This window comes from Cervus canadensis, chromosome 6 (assembly GCF_019320065.1).
Source record: "Cervus canadensis isolate Bull #8, Minnesota chromosome 6, ASM1932006v1, whole genome shotgun sequence".
Lineage (NCBI taxonomy): Eukaryota > Metazoa > Chordata > Mammalia > Artiodactyla > Cervidae > Cervus > Cervus canadensis.
Genome location: NC_057391.1, coordinates 94,120,110 through 94,137,066, shown reverse-complemented (window position 1 = coordinate 94,137,066; position 16,957 = coordinate 94,120,110). Strand labels below are relative to the sequence as shown.

Here is a 16,957-nt window from a genome sequence, read left to right as displayed (position 1 = left end):
AAAAATTTTTTCTTTAACTCATTTATGCCACAAATGACATTTTCTCTACACAGTACTATAGTAGATGCCATCCAAAGTTCAGTTCTCACTGTTCCTGTCTTTTAAGATTCTGTTGAGAAGAGTTAGTAAATTAAAATAATGACAGAATAACAAATGTACAAAAGCATGATTACATAGCCCAAACCTAGTGGGCCAAGCATTTAGTAATGGAGTAAAAAGATAGAGTATGGACTAGGCAAAAGGTTATTACAGGAGAAATTTATCTTTGGCATTAAACATTTCTGTATTTATTTCAGAGGAAGTAAAGATAAGATTTTTGTTGTAAAAATGAATCCGTACGTGCCTGATAAATTAATGACAGCTGGAATTAAACACATAAAATTTTGGCGTAGAGCAGGTAAGGAAGTGCTTCTTTTTTGTTCCTTTGAAATTTTAAGTAACTGTTACTTTTGAAAGTGATTTGATTAAGTGCAATGTGGTATTGAAGTCTGGAGTTCAGTCAGTAGTAACGTATCAAAAATGTTGGTTTTTCAGTTTTGACAAGTAGTCTGCAGTATATTAAGATGTTAATGTTATGGGAAACTAGGTGGGTGAGAAGTATATGAGGACACTTTGTGTTATCTTTGCATCTTTTATGAAAATCTAAAATTATCCAAAATGAAAAGTTTATTTTAAAAAACAATCCACAGTTTTCTTGATATATTTTAAACAAATATTTTATCATCATTTATTGACTGCACTGATATAGTGTTCATATTTGCAAAAGAATGTAATTTATGAAATTAAGTGATGTCCAGACTTCCTTCTTCTGTTAAAGACATGTTTTGTAGACCTAACTGAAAATGAAAAATGTTCTCAAGATTGTTTCTGTGCTATAAAATGATATAGAAATAGAATGTTTTATATTACCTTAATAATTTAGTAAATTACTGACAGTAGAAGTTCACATTTTAAAATTAAAAAGTCTCTTTTCCAGATCATATAGTGTACCTATAAGTTCCAGCAATTTGACAAAGTCTCAGTACACTTAAACTTTTCGGATAAAATGTGAAGTTATAGAGAGGAGTGAAGCACAGGTTAGAAAAGAATAGGCTTGGTGAAGATACTTCCCAGGTTGAATTGGCTTTCAAATTGTTAACTACTTTGAACATGAATCTATCTTCAGATTTGAATTTAATATTTTATCACAAATTCACTGTATCATAGTGTTCTATTAATACATTTGCAAAGTGAAAAGTATTTTCACATTTGTAATTTTCATTCCCATATGTTTAAACAAAACTTTTGAGTGTCTTAGTAACTTGAAATTGCAAATACCCAGCAAGGCAAGTAATGGTTATTATTGCAGTATTGAAAAAAATTAAACTATAAATTTGTTGGAAATAAGAGACTTAAAGCATATATTTAAAATGAAAAGACTTGCAATTGAATATGGTTTTTCCTTAATTTTGATTAGACATAAAGTAGACCTGAAACTGAACCACGAAAGGATCAATGTTAAGATTTTGGTGCATTTCAGCATTCCTCACTTTTGGGGTTCTGATTCAGAGTTCACTAGTCAACTGGAAAATAAGTAAACCACTTTATTAATCTGAATAAATGCTATCTGACTATCTTCTAAATGCATAGCTTTGTGTAAACGAAGTTAAAGATGACTTAGGACTGAAACTGAAAGGGCTCCTTACCTCCTGTCCCAGACACAGTCTTAGAGAAGTTTACTCTAAGGAGTTTGAACTGTCTTCCATGGCTGGTGGGGCCGGCCACTGGGAGTTTCTAAATGCAGCAGTGACATGAGCTTGTACAGTATGGACATTCTGTGCTGTGTGTATCAGGAATCTCAGTCATGATCATCTAAAGCAGAGGTGGAAAATACTGTAACTGGCCAAATAGTAAATATTTTAGACTTTTCAGACCCAGAGACAAAAATCGAGAATATGATGTAGGAACTTACAGGACAAGAGAGAAAACTCCTACCCAGGTGAGTTTCCTTACCCAGTTTGTACCCAGTTGCCATCAGCTAGAGACATTCCCTGCAAGCCCGGTGGCGAACAGGACTGGCAGGTTGGGCTGGAGGGACCGTGGTCAGCCTCACCCTGACCTGGTGACAGTGTTGCTCGTGTGTCTTCTTGCGGAGAGCAGTGCCTTCTCAGATTGGGCAGACGCCCAGAGGCAAGGTCATTCTGGGACTGTGATTTCACTGCTAAGGGCCCAGCGGTTGCTGGAGTCAAGTTCTCAGCTCACGGATGTGACCCACTCAGGGCCACGGCAGTTGCTAGTTGGCAGCCAAAAGTTAGGGAGGCAGGCTCGGGGAGCAGAGCAGGACAGACGTCATCCCTGCAGCTGTGCTTCCCTGGGCACCATTCAAAAGCAGGTGGTGGCAGGATTTGCCGTGCAGCCCATAGCTTGCTGGCCCTGCCCTGAATGGACAAGTGCGCTCTAGTGAAAGCCAGTCCTTTCCACGTGCGCACTAGATCCTGTCTCTCACCCATGGCTCCAGCTCTCCTTCGCTTTCTGTCCCGTATCATCAGTTTCCCTCTCTGCTCTTTCCCTTTAGCATACACTTGTGGTGTAATTGCTCCGTCTTAAACAAAACAGGAACCCTTTTTGAGCTCTACCCTCTGGTTGCTAATCAATTTCTCTTCTAATCTACGTACTAAAACATGTCCAAATAGTTATTTACACTTCATACACTGTTTTTGTTTGTTTTTTAATTTATGTGGTTGCACCAGATCTTACTTACAGCATGCAGGTTCTAGTTCCCTGACCAGGCATCATACCCAGGCCACGTGCATTGGGAGTGCAGTCTTAACCACTGGACCACCAGGGAAGTCCCTCTTTACACTTTAAATTTGCTCTTTATCTTCTCCTTCTTTTGAGAGAAGTGTAATCTGTTTTCTCCCCCTCACCACTTGACTTTAACTGCCCTTGCAAGTGCATAGTATTTTTCCTTTGGAAAAATGGGCAGAACATAATCAATAGGTAATGAATGACCAATAAGGACCAAGTGTTGTTGAAAGGCGAGGAGGCACAGGAACTCTCTTCACCACTAGTGGGACTATACATTGTTACATCAACTTTAGAGGATAGTGTGGTAGCAGAGAAGCTCTCATCTCTTTGCTGTTCTTTTGCAGATACTCTATGACCATTCCTAAGCAATCCTAGAGAACCTCTTGCACTTTTATAGAAAAGGCCATTGCAAGAATGTTTAGAGCAGCTTTGTTTTCAATAGCCAAATCTTGGAAACAGCTTTATTCAGTCCCCATTAATAGGAAAATGTTATATGGAATATAAAATGTTAAGATGGAATGCTATATAGTTATGAAAATGAGGTTTCTAGGGGTAAAACTCCATTGCAAATCGTTGGTAAAAAGAGTAGGTTTCAAAAGAAGACATATAGGATGATATTTATGGAAAATTTTAAACATGAAAAAAGATATATTACCTAAGAATGCATAAATAAGTAGTAAAATATGTGTAAAGGAATGTGTGAGAATAATCATCGTCACATTCAGAATAGTAGGAGCGGTGAAGAAAGGAGATGGGATTAGCGTACATTTTGGTTGTTGTAGTAATTTTGTGTAAGTTGATAATGGATATAGAAGAGTTTGTTGTACTTTTTTTATTATTTTTTTTATCTCTTTTATTAACTTTTTATTTTGTATTAGGGTGTAGCTGATTAACAGTATTTTTAACTGAAGGTTTATGTAGTCTAATCAATAACAAGAAATACATATTGATTTATAATTTTAAACTTTGATTAGTAAGATTGATAACACATAATATAGAGTGTTAGTTTTAAGAAGATGCAGTCATCTTGTAACTTTAATGATACAATATTTTGATTCTCTTTGTCCCTTTGTCATATATCAGTTGAATGTATTTATATGGGTATTTTCTGAGGGGTTTTTTTTTTCATTTATTTTTATTAGTTGGAGGCCAATTATTTTACAATATTGTAGTGGTTTTTGCCATACATTGACATGAATCAGCCATGGATTTACCTGTGTTCCCCATCCTGATACCCCCTCCCACCTCCCTCCCCATCCCATCCCTCTGGGTCATCCCAGTGCACCAGCCCCAAGCACTTGTCTCATGCATCCCACCTGGGCTGGTGATCTATTTCACACTTGATAATATACATGTTTCGATGCTGTTCTCTCGAAACATCCCACCCTCACCTTCTCCCACAGAGTCCAAAGATCTGTTCTATACAGCTGTGTCTCTTTTTCTGTCTTGCATATAGGGTTATTGTTACCATCTTTCTAAATTCCATATATATGAGTTAGTATACTGTATTGGTGTTTATCTTTCTGGCTTACTTCACTCTGTATAATGGGCTCCAGTTTCATCCATCTCATTAGAACTGATTCATATGTATTCTTTTTATGGCTGAGTAATATTCCATGGTGGATATGTGCCACAGCTTTCTTATCCATTCATCTGCTGATGGGCATCTAGGTTGCTTCCATGTCCTGGCTATTATAAACAGTGCTGCGATGAACATTGGGGTGCACGTGTCTCTTTCAGATCTGGTTTCCTCAGTGTGTATGCCCAGAAGTGGGATTGCTGGGTCATATGGCAGTTCTATTTCCAGTTTTTTAAGAAATCTCCACACTGTTCTCTATAGTGGCTGTACTAGTTTGCATTCCCACCAACAGTGTAAGAGGGTTCCCTTTTCTCCACACCCTCTCCAGCATTTATTGCTTGTAGACTTTTGGATAGCAGCCATCCTGACTGGCGTGTAATGGTACCTCATTGTGGTTTTGATTTGCATTTCTCTGATAATGAGTGACGTTGAGCATCTTTTCATGTGTTAGCCATCTGTATGTCTTCTTTGGAGAAATGTCTGTTTAGATCTTTGGCCCATTTTTTGATTGGGTCATTTATTTTTCTGGAATTGAGCTGCAGGAGTTGCTTGTATATTTTTGAGGTTAATCCTTCGTCTGTTTCTTCGTTTTTTTTTTATTACTTTTTGTATTAACTCTGTGATATATAATTTTCTTAAAAATTAATCAAAAGATGGATTTGAACTGACTTTGAGTATATATTTTTGTTTATCCAAAAACTATGACCTCATGCCCCCCTGGGTATGGCTGCCTCAGCCACGAAGGATGTTGTCCGGCTCACTGACTGAGGCACCTGTATTTTCCTGTTTAACTCCCCTGACTGCTATGTGTCTTTCTCTTTAAACAAGAAAAACAGCAGAGAAGAAATTTTATGGCTTTGTATTTTACACGTTTTGAAAGTGGTACTTTCATAATATTTTTTATGAACCAGGGGGAGGATTGATTGGAAGAAAAGGCTACATAGGCACACTGGGGAAAAATGACACAATGATGTCTGCAGTATATGGATGGACTGAAGAGATGGCTTTTTCTGGAACATCCACAGGAGACGTGTGTATCTGGCGAGACATCTTTCTTGTAAAGACAGTTAAAGCACATGATGGACCAGTGTTCAGTATGCATGCATTGGAAAAAGTAAGTCACCTAAATAAATTCTGAATTAAACGTAGTTGACCATGGAATGCAGAACATTTTCACAAGTACAAGAGCACTACCTTTCTACTTAGCTGAGCTACCCAATGATATGTGAGCTGGAGTCTTCCTGACCTAAAATAAGGTCTGGGTTCAAACTCCTGAACCCAGAATAGAATATGTCTGCTGTTAAAAAAATTTTTAACTTATTAATAGTATTTATTAATCACTTACTATGTGTCGAAAATTGTTTAAGTGTTTTATATGTTGTCACCATATCCTGTGAGGTAGCTATTATTACTGTCCCTGCTTTTTAAAGGATGGAATTATGAAGCCTCCAGGTGAAGGTGGTAGAGCTACTTTATGGTTCCAGATTGGAAGCTGCTTTTAAAGTCCTAGTCTAAAAGTAAAATGTTTTGTGTCACTGTAAATATTTTTACAGATTCCATGTTGATGTTTAAAAAATGTAATGGATTCTATGTTTATTTGTTTTTTACATTTTGGCTGTAAATTTTTGGCTTTTACAATTTTTGGCTGTAAATTTTGTTTTCTCTAGAGTTTTTCTTTATAAAGGAAGATGATTATTCTAAAAATACTTAGACTTTTATTAATGTATTTAAACCTTTCACTTTCATAGGGGTTCGTAACTGGAGGGAAAGATGGGGTAGTCGCCCTTTGGGATGACTCCTTTGAAAGATGTCTCAAGACCTACGCTATAAAAAGAGCTGCTTTGGCCCCAGGATCTAAAGGTAAGGTTTGAGATTTGCGGATTTGTTGGAAAAAAGATTAATTGCTCATTAACATGGTGACCACTGAGGTGGAGCACATGGGTACAGTTTTCCTTCTTTACCAGACATGCATCAGCATTCAGTATTAAAAAGAGAAGCTACTTACCTGGATCGCAGAATCATTGCTGTCCTTTCAAAATCTATTCTCAGTGACACACATAGTAAAACGTAAACAAATACAAGATGGTTGTTTTTAACATTTGTAATTTTTCAAAGTAAGTCGCCATGTGACTGTCACATTTACCACCAGTCAGAGATTTGTTTTCAGACTTGGCCTTTTGCTTCGCTGTAGAGTTTTGTTGACCCTCCCTCTCTCACCCTTCCTTTAACCTTTCTCATAGTGCATCAAGGCACTGCAGCGTTCTGTCTCTGACCTCCAGGCCTGGCTATCTGCCATCATTTGTCCTAGAGTTTCCCCTTTCCCCACCCTCCCATCTCCTACAGTTACCTTCCCAGGTGACACAGTGGCAAAGAATGCGCCTGCCAGTGCAGGAGACACATGAGACATGGGTTCAATCCCTGAGTCAGGAAGATCCCCTGGAGAAGGAAATGGCAACCCACTCCAGTATTCTTACCTGGGAAATCCCATGGACAGAGGAGCCTGGCGGTCCAGAGGAGTCCATGGGGTTGCAAAGAGTCGGAGATGACAGCATATACGCACGCATACTCATTTTTCAAATCTCAAACACTGTTTCTTCTAGAATGATTCCTTACACTCCCATCTCCTCCCACCTCAAAAAAGGCTTAATTCTCTTTTTTTCACTGTTCAATATGTTCCTCACACAGGATCTGTTTTCCTCATTGTATGCTCTGTGAGGGCAGGCGCTTGGCTCTGTCATATTTACCAGTATATCTCTGAAGCCTGTCGAGGGCACAGTAAACATAAATGAATTCATCTTAAGTCGAGTTGAATTAAAATTACTAACCAGAATATTGTGCATGCTCCTAAGATGGGCAGGAGGTGGGTGAGGGGCAAATAAAAAAGGAAAAAAAACAGTCATCAGACTGGTAGTAGAGGATCTGGGATAATATATAATGGGATCGCAGTATATAAGTGGTTCTCACTTTTGAGGTTAGTAAATTGAATGATTGGGGAAAATGTGGTACATTTATTAGAATATTTAAGATATAGGAGAAAGCAGCCTTGTAACATGATTTGCATTGTCAAAATATTATCACTGGCAGCATATACATCCTTGTATTATATTAACTTCATACCTAGAAGAACATCTCCATTTAACATTTTAGGTCTTCTCTTGGAAGATAACCCATCTATACGTGCCATATCATTAGGACATGGTCATATTTTAGTTGGCACAAAGAATGGTGAAATACTAGAAGTGGATAAAAGTGGCCCAATAACACTTCTGGTCCAGGTAATTTTAAATGTTAATGTGTTTTACCCCCCTTTGTATACAATCAGTTCAATACCTAAGAGCCAAAAGTTGACAGTGGTGAAAAATACTGTTAAATTATTTAGGGAAATACTTGTTAATGTTAATATTTGCAAAAAAAATTTAATTATAGCTAAATAAGTAGTATCAGTAAATAATATGCACTTTATCATGTGGAATAATTACGAGTATTTTCAGTTATTTATTACAAAGCAAACCTGTAGAAAGAAAAGCTAGTTGTAGTTAATTTAACGCAGTCCATATATTTTATATTTTATTTCTTTGAAATATATTTGTTGAACCTAAGGCAGTTATTTTTCTATGAAACTCTTTAGTTCATTCTTTCTCAAGTTTCTAACTTAGAAATGTGTGCCAAAATTTTACTCCTGAAAACATTTATGAGTGAAAATATGCTAATAATTTTGAAAATCCAGAAGTACAAACTTGTGTGGTAGAAATAGAAAATGAAATAGAAGAATTAGCTAATCCTTAACATTTCTATCAGGAATGCTATATTAACATTTCTATCAGGAATGCTAATGCTCTATCAGTTTACATTTCCTACACATGTTACGGGTTTTGATACTATAAGGCATAGCAGGTGAGGCAGGATCTGCCCTAATGGAAAATTGTCCTCATGCAACTGTGTGTAGTAACACCCTTTGAGTTTTGTCTTTCACCCTGAAAAAGAATTGTGTTCTTTCTTAATGCGGACTGATTTCTTCCAACTCCTGATTCATTCCTGTTAAGTCACCAAAGAGCATGTGTAGATGAAAACACTGTGGTTTAATGCTAACAGACTGTCCTAATGTAACAAGGAGAATTTGTAAGCAAAGAGCAAAACATTTTATGTCAGATTACCTGTGAAACCTTCATGTCTTACCTTTTAGTTTCAGTCATATGGTATTCCTTTAAAGTAAAAAGATGTTGGAGTCATGGTGTTTAACATATTTATGATCTCCTGGAAAATATTTACACAGATACACTTTTACAGATGAATCCATATATGGGCTTGTTCAAAACTACAGACAGTTTCATAATTGTAAGAAAAGATTTTTAGAAGTAATATATGATATCTTACTGTTTTCTAATACTTATTATAGGGTTAAAGATTTCAAATATCTACTGTCCCCTAAATGTCAGAAATAAGACAAGCATACCAGGTCTCATCATTACTTTCCAACACTGTGTGTGAGGTCTGAGCCAACCCAGTAAAACAGAACATAAAAGGTGTGTGTATTAGAAACACATGGGTGACACTGGATGGTGTCGGTGTCTGTAAGATGTTATAACTCTACGCCCTGAATGCTCACGAGAATAAACTGGAAACTGTTGTGACTGACTAAGCCCTTAAGCGTTTGTGCACAGTCAGCGTGTGACAGTCAGCGGTGTTTCTGCAGGTCAGCAATGACCGGCTATAGCTTGTGACGCAAAAATGGTGCTCACAGAGAAAACTGCATAGTGACCAGAAGTAAAGACGGCTAAAAAATGCAAGACCTCTATTAAGAAAGCTATACCACTTACTAAAGATAGAAAAGGCTTAGAAGTGAGTAATTCAGTATGGTCCTAATCCAGATCCTAATGAGGTTTTTCACAAATGCTGGAAAGGTTTTTTTAATCATCTAAAGAGAAACTATTTAAAAGTAGTCAAAAAGTTTTTTGGGGAAACTTTCCATGCTATAAATAAAGATAATATAAAACTATAATAATTTAAAGTGTGGGAATATATGTACACCACAGAAGTGCATTCCTATATGTACCAAAAACCCATGTTCAACTGTGTTTGTAGCGGCAGTATTCTGTGAATCAGTTTGTGGACTAGTGCCTCTTAACAGTATTAAATCTTCTGATCCATGAACATGGATCTCTCTATTTATTTAGATCTTTTTAAGCTTTTTTCAACAGTGTTTTTTAGTTTTCAGTGTACATGTCTGTATTTTGTTTAAATAACCTCATATATTCCAAGAGTTTTTTTGGTAATTTTTTTAGGATTTTTTGCATACTGTATAAGATCATGTCATCTGCAAATAGAGATAGTTTACTTCTCCCTTTCCAATCTAGATGCCTGTTATTTATTTTTCTTTCCTAATTATCCTGCCTGGAACTGCCAGTACTATGTTGAACAAAAGTAATGAGAGTAAACATCCTTGTCTTGTTGCTGATTTTAGGGAAGAAGCATCCAGATTTGTCCTCAACTTAAGCAGCCTCTTCCCATCTATGAGATTTTCCTGTTCTCCGTGACTGCAGTTTAGCCTTGTCCAGGGAGTCTCGGCCTTCTCCCGGCCTCCTTCCATCACAACCTCTGTTGTTTGTGAGGGCGCCCTCAGCCTCAGCTCCCCCACCTGCAGTAGATGAAGTCAGCTCCTCTGAGAGGAAGCTGGACGCTGTGTCACGTCTGGCTTCTCCCTTCAGGAAAAATATCTGACCCAGGGCTCTGGAGCTGAGGGTGAAAACAGTGGAATGCTTCTGTTTTCTGAGTGTCCTTTGCTTTAGATGTGAGTGCCCACTCGTGTGAAGGGAGCAGTAGCCTCAGCCCTTCTTGGGTTGACTTTGAGGCCCCGGTGTTCTCACCGGCCACTACCTTAGGCTCACCTAAGGTTGAGCCTCCATCTCAGAACCGGGAGTGAGGGGGGAGCGCGTGCCTCTCAGCGGTGATCAGCGGGAGCTGAGCCTGAGTAACAGGGAGCTGGGAGCAGGTGGAGGACGCGGACACCTGCCCTGTGTGGGAGGAGGCTCCCAGCTCGTGGCTGGAGAGAGAGTGCCCTGGTCCTCGGTACCATCAGTCTGGTGGGGAGGGTCCGTGTCAGTGAATAGGGAGGACAAGAGTGCGTATCAGTTCAGATACAGCAGACTTGCTGTTCTTACTGAATTTTAGCAGGTTTTCTGAGGTAAATGTTTCTTCTTTGTTTTATCTCCTTGAAACTGTTTCCAGAGACTTAATTTTTTAAAAACAATTTCTATCACTTTCACTGGTGCACCAGTCTGCAGTATTACTTACTCTGTCATGCAGAAAGTCCCTCACCTGTGGCAGTCATTAGCATTCCGGGGCAGCCAGTTCCTATTTTCTCTGCCCTATACATGTTATATGGAGAAGGAAATGGCAACCCACTCCAGTATTCTTGCTTGGAGAATCCCATGGACAGAGGAGCCTAGCAGGCTACACTCCATGGGGTCGCAAGAGTCGGACACGACTTAGCAACTAAACCACCACCATACATGTGATAAGATTTTGAAGCTAATTTCAATAGTAACTTGATTATATTGTAACTGTGAAGATAAAGTTGTTACAAAGATATTGTAAGGTGTGTTCCAAAGAGAAAAGTGTACTAGAGTTATCTGTTATTCATTATCCTATCATTATCATATATTATTGAATGTTGTTTTTATTTTTCTTCTGAATACAAGTATCTTTAGGTTGAAATGATCTTAACTATGTTTCCTTTTCAGGGACACATGGAAGGAGAGGTGTGGGGTTTGGCTACACATCCTTATCTGCCCATCTGTGCTACTGTTAGTGATGATAAGACCTTGAGAATATGGGATCTCTCTCCTAGTCATTGTATGTTGGCCGTCCGAAAACTTAAAAAGGGTAAGTGCCTTGGAGACTTGAGCATAGATCAAATTGTCACAGTTTTCTAACCCTCACAAATGTAAGAAAACAATAGTAAATGTATAAAAAATGCTTTAAATATTTATTCTGTATCTGCTTGCTCATAATGGTATATAAAGAAAATTAATTATACCCAGTCTTTGCTTTATGGGACCTTCCCTGATCATGCCTATCCTGAGTCAGTTTTCCATATCATTTTGGAAAAAAGAATATGAGATGAAAACAGAAGCTAAGCTTTCTACCCTTTATGACTATGGACTAATTTAGAATCAGAAACTAAGAAAGCCTTAACTTAAAAGAGGGTAGCAGAGTTGGGAGGAGGATATTTTATTTTATTTTGTTTTATTATTATTTTTTGGCTACGTTGCACAGCATGTGGGATCTTACGGCTCAGGGATTCCCTGAAACACAGACTCTGAACCGCTGGACGGCCAGGGAAGTCCCTAGAGGAGGATATTTTAGAATGAAACAGAATTGAGTACATTTGTAGGATACCCTGTCAATATAGAACAACGAAAAGTTCAACTGTTGGAGCAAGATTTTTACTATTAGGCTAGATGAGCTTCAGATTTCTTGGGAAAGTGGTAGAGAATATTATTTGGAGTGTGGGGGTATTTTAGGAGGAGCTCTAGCTGGAAAAGCTGGGAGTTGTGACGAAGAAATGCGATAGAGTACACAGATAGAGGAAGGAATTCCCTAGCAATGGTGTAGGAACCAGGCTGAAGTTAGGCAGCTTGCTGTAATTCATTCAGCTGATTGATTTTTACCTCCTTCTGTTGACTTAAAAGAGTCAGTTCTCTTTCTCTAGTGCCGTTGTCCTGTATGCCTAACTGAACATCTGAAGTGGAACACTGGGACTCCAGTCACTGTCCTTCCCCTACCCCTTTTTCTGTTAATTATTGATCTCTACATTTTCATTCTCTGGTGTGTGTGTATGCACATGCCTACACAAACTGTATTTATTTTTCTCAGAAACTAGTGAGAATCACCAGTGGTTTTATACATGAACTTTCAGTGTGAACGGTCGTAGTTAGATTCCAAAACCACAATCACATCTTTGTGCATAGAAAACCACTGTGTCAAAATTCTTTCCTTCCCAAGTCCATTGGATGTCCTGACCAGTCGAATTCAGAACACACTTACCTATCAGATTTTCTTTCTTTTTTTAAATTGAGATTTAATTGATGCACAACTTTACCTTGGTTTCAGGTGTACAACATGTTGATCCAATATTTGTAAATATTGTGAAATAATCACCATAACATCACTACACATACTTACAAAACTTTTTTATTATGATGAACACTCTTAAGACCTGTTTTCTCAGAAACTTCCAGATATGCAATGCAGTATAACCAGCTGTAGTCACCACGCTGTACATGCCACCTCCACGACTTATTTTCTTTATAGCTTATTTCTTTATAGTTTACGCCATTTGACCCCCTTTACCCATCTTACCCAGTCCCCCGCCCCCACCACCAGCAGCCCAGTCTGTTCTCTGTGTCTCTGAGCTTTTTTCTTTGATTCCATGTGTAAGTGGGATATAGTTTTTGTCTTTCTGTGTCTGATTTATTTCACCTAGCACAATGCCCTCAAGATCCATCCGTGTCGTTGCAAATGGCAAGAGTTTATTCTTTTTACTGGCTGAATAATGTTAGTGTGTATCATGTACATGTATATACATACAGACAGATCTACACCACGTGTCCACATTTTCTTTATCCTTTAATCCTTTTATTCTTTAATCGCTGGTGGCTCAGATGGTAAAGCATCTGCCTGCAGTGCAGGAGACCCAGGTTCCATACCTGGGTCAGGAAGATCTCCTAGAGAAGGAAATGGCAACCCACTCCAGTATTCTTGCCTGGGAAATTCCATGGACAGAGGAGCCTGGTAGACTCCATAATGAAGATTTGTTGGAAATTCTCTCATCTTCCTCTGAATGAACCAGTAGTGTATAAGAATAGGGTAGTGGGAATGGTCTATTCTAACAGAAGTATTTTATCACTGATACTGCAGTTCTTTAAAAGCAAATCAGTTTTATTCAGTTTTTCATTGTTGTTTTTAAATTTTTGATTGGCATCTATTACCACTCAGGGTGAACTGTCACTGCTGCCCTACCCTTGGTATACTGCTAGTCTGAACATGTTTTGATTCTTTTTATTCTCATTTCTTGAGTGCTAATTTAACTGCTTCTAGAGTTCTTGACTCAGAGTTATTATTCCAATGGTTTTCATTGTTCTCTTTTACATTTTTTCAATAGTTTTGAGGTTTAATAATATTGTGCATGTATGTGGTCTATTACTTATTTAGGATTTGTTGTGTTTTCTGAATCTTTGGATTTATGTCATGTATTAGACCAGAAAAATTGTCTCCCAGTATTACTGGCTCCTTCTAGAAGTAGATCTTTGTATTAGGTTGTTGAGAAGAGTCATAATACTGTATTTTTGTTCTTCAATATTCTTCTATAATAACTTTTATTTTTACTTCATCATCATTAATTCAACAGAAAAACAAGTGGATTTTTATAACTTTAAAGAGACATGTGGTTTTATGCTGATTGACTTAATTATAACAGAATACTGACATAATGGTTTAAATATTGTAAAACACAGTTATTTCTTTTAAACATTCAGTAAGCAAATGCTGTTTTCTTCAGAAAATGAATATGCAAATATTATGATCCTGAGGCTTAACATTATAGTTAATACAAACTAGAATTTTTCCAAATAATTCAGTTTTATGGTAACTAGGTATAAAAATAACCAGAAGTATAAATATGCAACATGAATTAATGTCTGTATTCTTAATATCTGTAAAATAAATATTTGCCAGTCTTTGCAATTTTCTGTATAGGGATATATTGGGAATGTCCTGTTTAAAACTTGTATCTGTGGCTTTAGCTTTTAATTATAATCAAACCTGAATGTTTTTCCACTACCCCAACCCCACCCCACCACCCCTTTGTAACTGTTATCTGTTCTCTGTATCATTTCATGTACCTTTTGGCCATTTGTATATCTTCTTTAGAAAAATATCAGTTCAGTATTTGTTCATTTTTAAATCAATGTGGATTTTTTCTATTGAGTTTTGTGAGTTCTTTATTCATTTTGGATGTATAGCCCCTTATCTGATATGTGATTTGCAGTTATTTTTCCCATTCAGTAGGTTGCTTTTCCATTTTGTTGCTGATTTCCTTTCCTGTGTAGAAGCTTTATAGTTTGATGTCATGTCACTTGTTCATTTTGTTGTTGTTGTTTTTGCTTTTGTTGTCGGGATCAAAAAATTATTTCCAAGATCTCTGTCAAGGAGCTTACCACCTAAGTTTTCCTCTAGGAATTCTTTGGTTCCTTATCTTATATTTTAAGTCTTCAATCCATATAGAGTTAATTTTTGTTTGTGTGTTAGATAGTGATCCAGTTTCATTCTTTTGCGTGTGACATTCTAGTCTCCCAGCACAATTTATTGAAGAGGCTCTCCTTTCTCCATTGTACATTCTTGACTTCTTTGGTAAATTAACTGACCATATGTACATGGGTTTATTTCTGGGCTCTCTATTCTTTTCCATTATTATGTGTGTCTGTTTTTATGCCAATATCATGCTGTTTTAATTACTGTAGCTTTGTAACATAGTTTGAAATCAGAGAGAGTGAGGTCTTCAATTTTGTTGTTCTTTCTCAAGATTGCTTTGGCTACTTGGAGTATTTTGTAGTACCATCCAAATTTTAAGATGGTTAGTTCTGTATCTGACAAATGCCAGTGGAATTTTTATAGGGACTATTTTCAATCTTTAGATTGCTTTGGGTAGTGTGGATTTTTACTAATGAGCATGGATTGTCACGTCTGTTGATAACCATTCTAAAGTTCTATGGGATCTGTGGGTTCAATTCTGTGCCTTCTAGGCCCTCAGCCTCTTTATCATCCAGTGTAGTTTGTTTCAAAATAAGAATTCATCATCATACATATTTTTGTTTTGCACATTTCAAAGCAAACTGTCAACTAGTTATTTTATCTCTTATAGCAAAATTGCCTCACAATCAGTTATGTGGTGAATATGTTTGTGGCAAAATGTCTATGACAAAGTAGCTAACAGCAAAAATACTTAACACAATTAGATATAATAGTGAGAAGAGTGACTCCCACCTCAACTTCTTGATTTCTAGACCCATGGATTCTGACTTTGAGGTAGACAGCACCATATAATGATCTGTGCTTTAAAGCATACATTGCATCCTGTAACACAAAACCCTGGTCTTTCAGGATTTTGCTTGTAAAAGATTCTATAAATCAGTTTTCAGTAAGCCTTTCCATCATTTTGTTAGTTGCCCTCTGTGGGTGACGAGGGTATGTGATAAAAATTCCATAGCTAATTCCATAGGTATGAGCCTAACACTGCACATCCTTCACTATGAAAGAGCTCCTTGGTTAGCACCTTGGAATTTGGTGAAGGTGGGTTAGGCATCCTGGCCGTGGAGAGCGGTGCTAGCAGAAGCTCTGTGGATAGGGAGCGTGAATCTGAAAGTCACGTCTGTCCCAGTGAGGATGACTCTGTCCTCTCCATAATGGAATAGGCTCAGTGTAATTGGCTTGCCACCAGATGCCGGGCTGGTTTCCCTGAGGAATGGTGCCGTATCGGAGGTTCAGTAGGTCTCTACTGTTAGCAGACTGGACAGTACCAAGACCAGCCTTAAAGACAAGTCTGTGTTTCTGAACCCAAGCATAGACTTGTCCTTGCCACCTTTGACCCACTAAGCAAGTGCTAGCTGGCTAGGAAAAGAGGCTGCCTGATGTCCATAAAACATATTTTATTTTGTCCATCTGATTATTGAGAGCCTCCTCTGCAATAGGTACACTTATTGGACTTTCCCTCGGACACAAAAATCTTCACAGCCTATGTATGCCCTTTCTGAGAGTTTTACCCACACATTTATCTTCTAGATTTCCTTTCCTCTCATTGTCCAATCCGTTTCTTCCAGTTGCTATCCATTCAAATAGTGAACAGTTGCTGATGCATCGCTGTGAATCTGTCTGTGTAGTCGTCTCTCTCTGAGGAGGGACAGACCAGGTGCGCTGCTTGAAGGGCCGCCCTCGGGGGAGTTCACTTTCGCTGCAGCCATTCCAGGGCCCTAGTGGGCCGCGATGCTGCAGGGGGTGCTAGCACACCATGTAGGGACACCTGAAAGTCTGGCTCAGTGTTTTTCTTCTTCACTCAGTTGGTCATAATGAACCCCTGTGAGGCCACAGGTACAGACTGACCGAAGAGACATTGCAGGAGGATTTATTGTTGAAGGATTCCGAGCCCCCTGTTGATACAGATTACTTGGAACTTCCAGATCTCACCAAGCCTGGTCTTTTCTATTCTGTGTCCAGTTGATGACAGATTGCTATTGTGCACACCCAGTCAGTAACTTGCCTGGTCATGTCATTTTCAGTTCATGAAAGGAAGCTCAGGACACAGTTAACCTGATATCCCATAGTTAGGCATTTACTTGCTGTCTAATGAGACCTGGTAGCAATCCAGAGGCTGCTTCTCAGAAGGAAAATAGTTACCTGTAAAGGAGGACATGGAATTTCTCCCGTCTGCGGTATGTTCTTTGGGACCTTTCCAGAGGCTCCACAGACACTTTGAAGGTCATTAAATCTGCTTGATCATAAGATCAGAGCGGAAGATCAGCTTGCCTTCTCTTGTTC

General features: G+C 38.2%; 1 protein-coding gene across 10 annotated transcripts in view; it reads left to right on the top strand.

Moving 5' to 3' along the window:
• The window catches only part of EML5 (EMAP like 5), a 151,456-nt gene that overhangs the window by 80,552 nt on the left and 53,947 nt on the right, over positions 1-16,957 (top strand). For 9 of the 10 annotated variants that reach the window (XR_006270152.1, XM_043472723.1, XM_043472722.1 and 6 more), the window contains exons 17-21: positions 297-397; positions 5,278-5,480; positions 6,115-6,226; positions 7,514-7,641; positions 11,107-11,248. Coding sequence is in view for 9 of the 10 variants with exons in the window: in XM_043472723.1 (XP_043328658.1) it covers positions 297-397; positions 5,278-5,480; positions 6,115-6,226; positions 7,514-7,641; positions 11,107-11,248 (686 nt within the window). In the remaining variant the exon portion in view is untranslated. The remainder of the gene's footprint in view (positions 1-296; positions 398-5,277; positions 5,481-6,114; positions 6,227-7,513; positions 7,642-11,106; positions 11,249-16,957) is intronic. The other variant, XM_043472724.1, reaches the window with a different exon arrangement.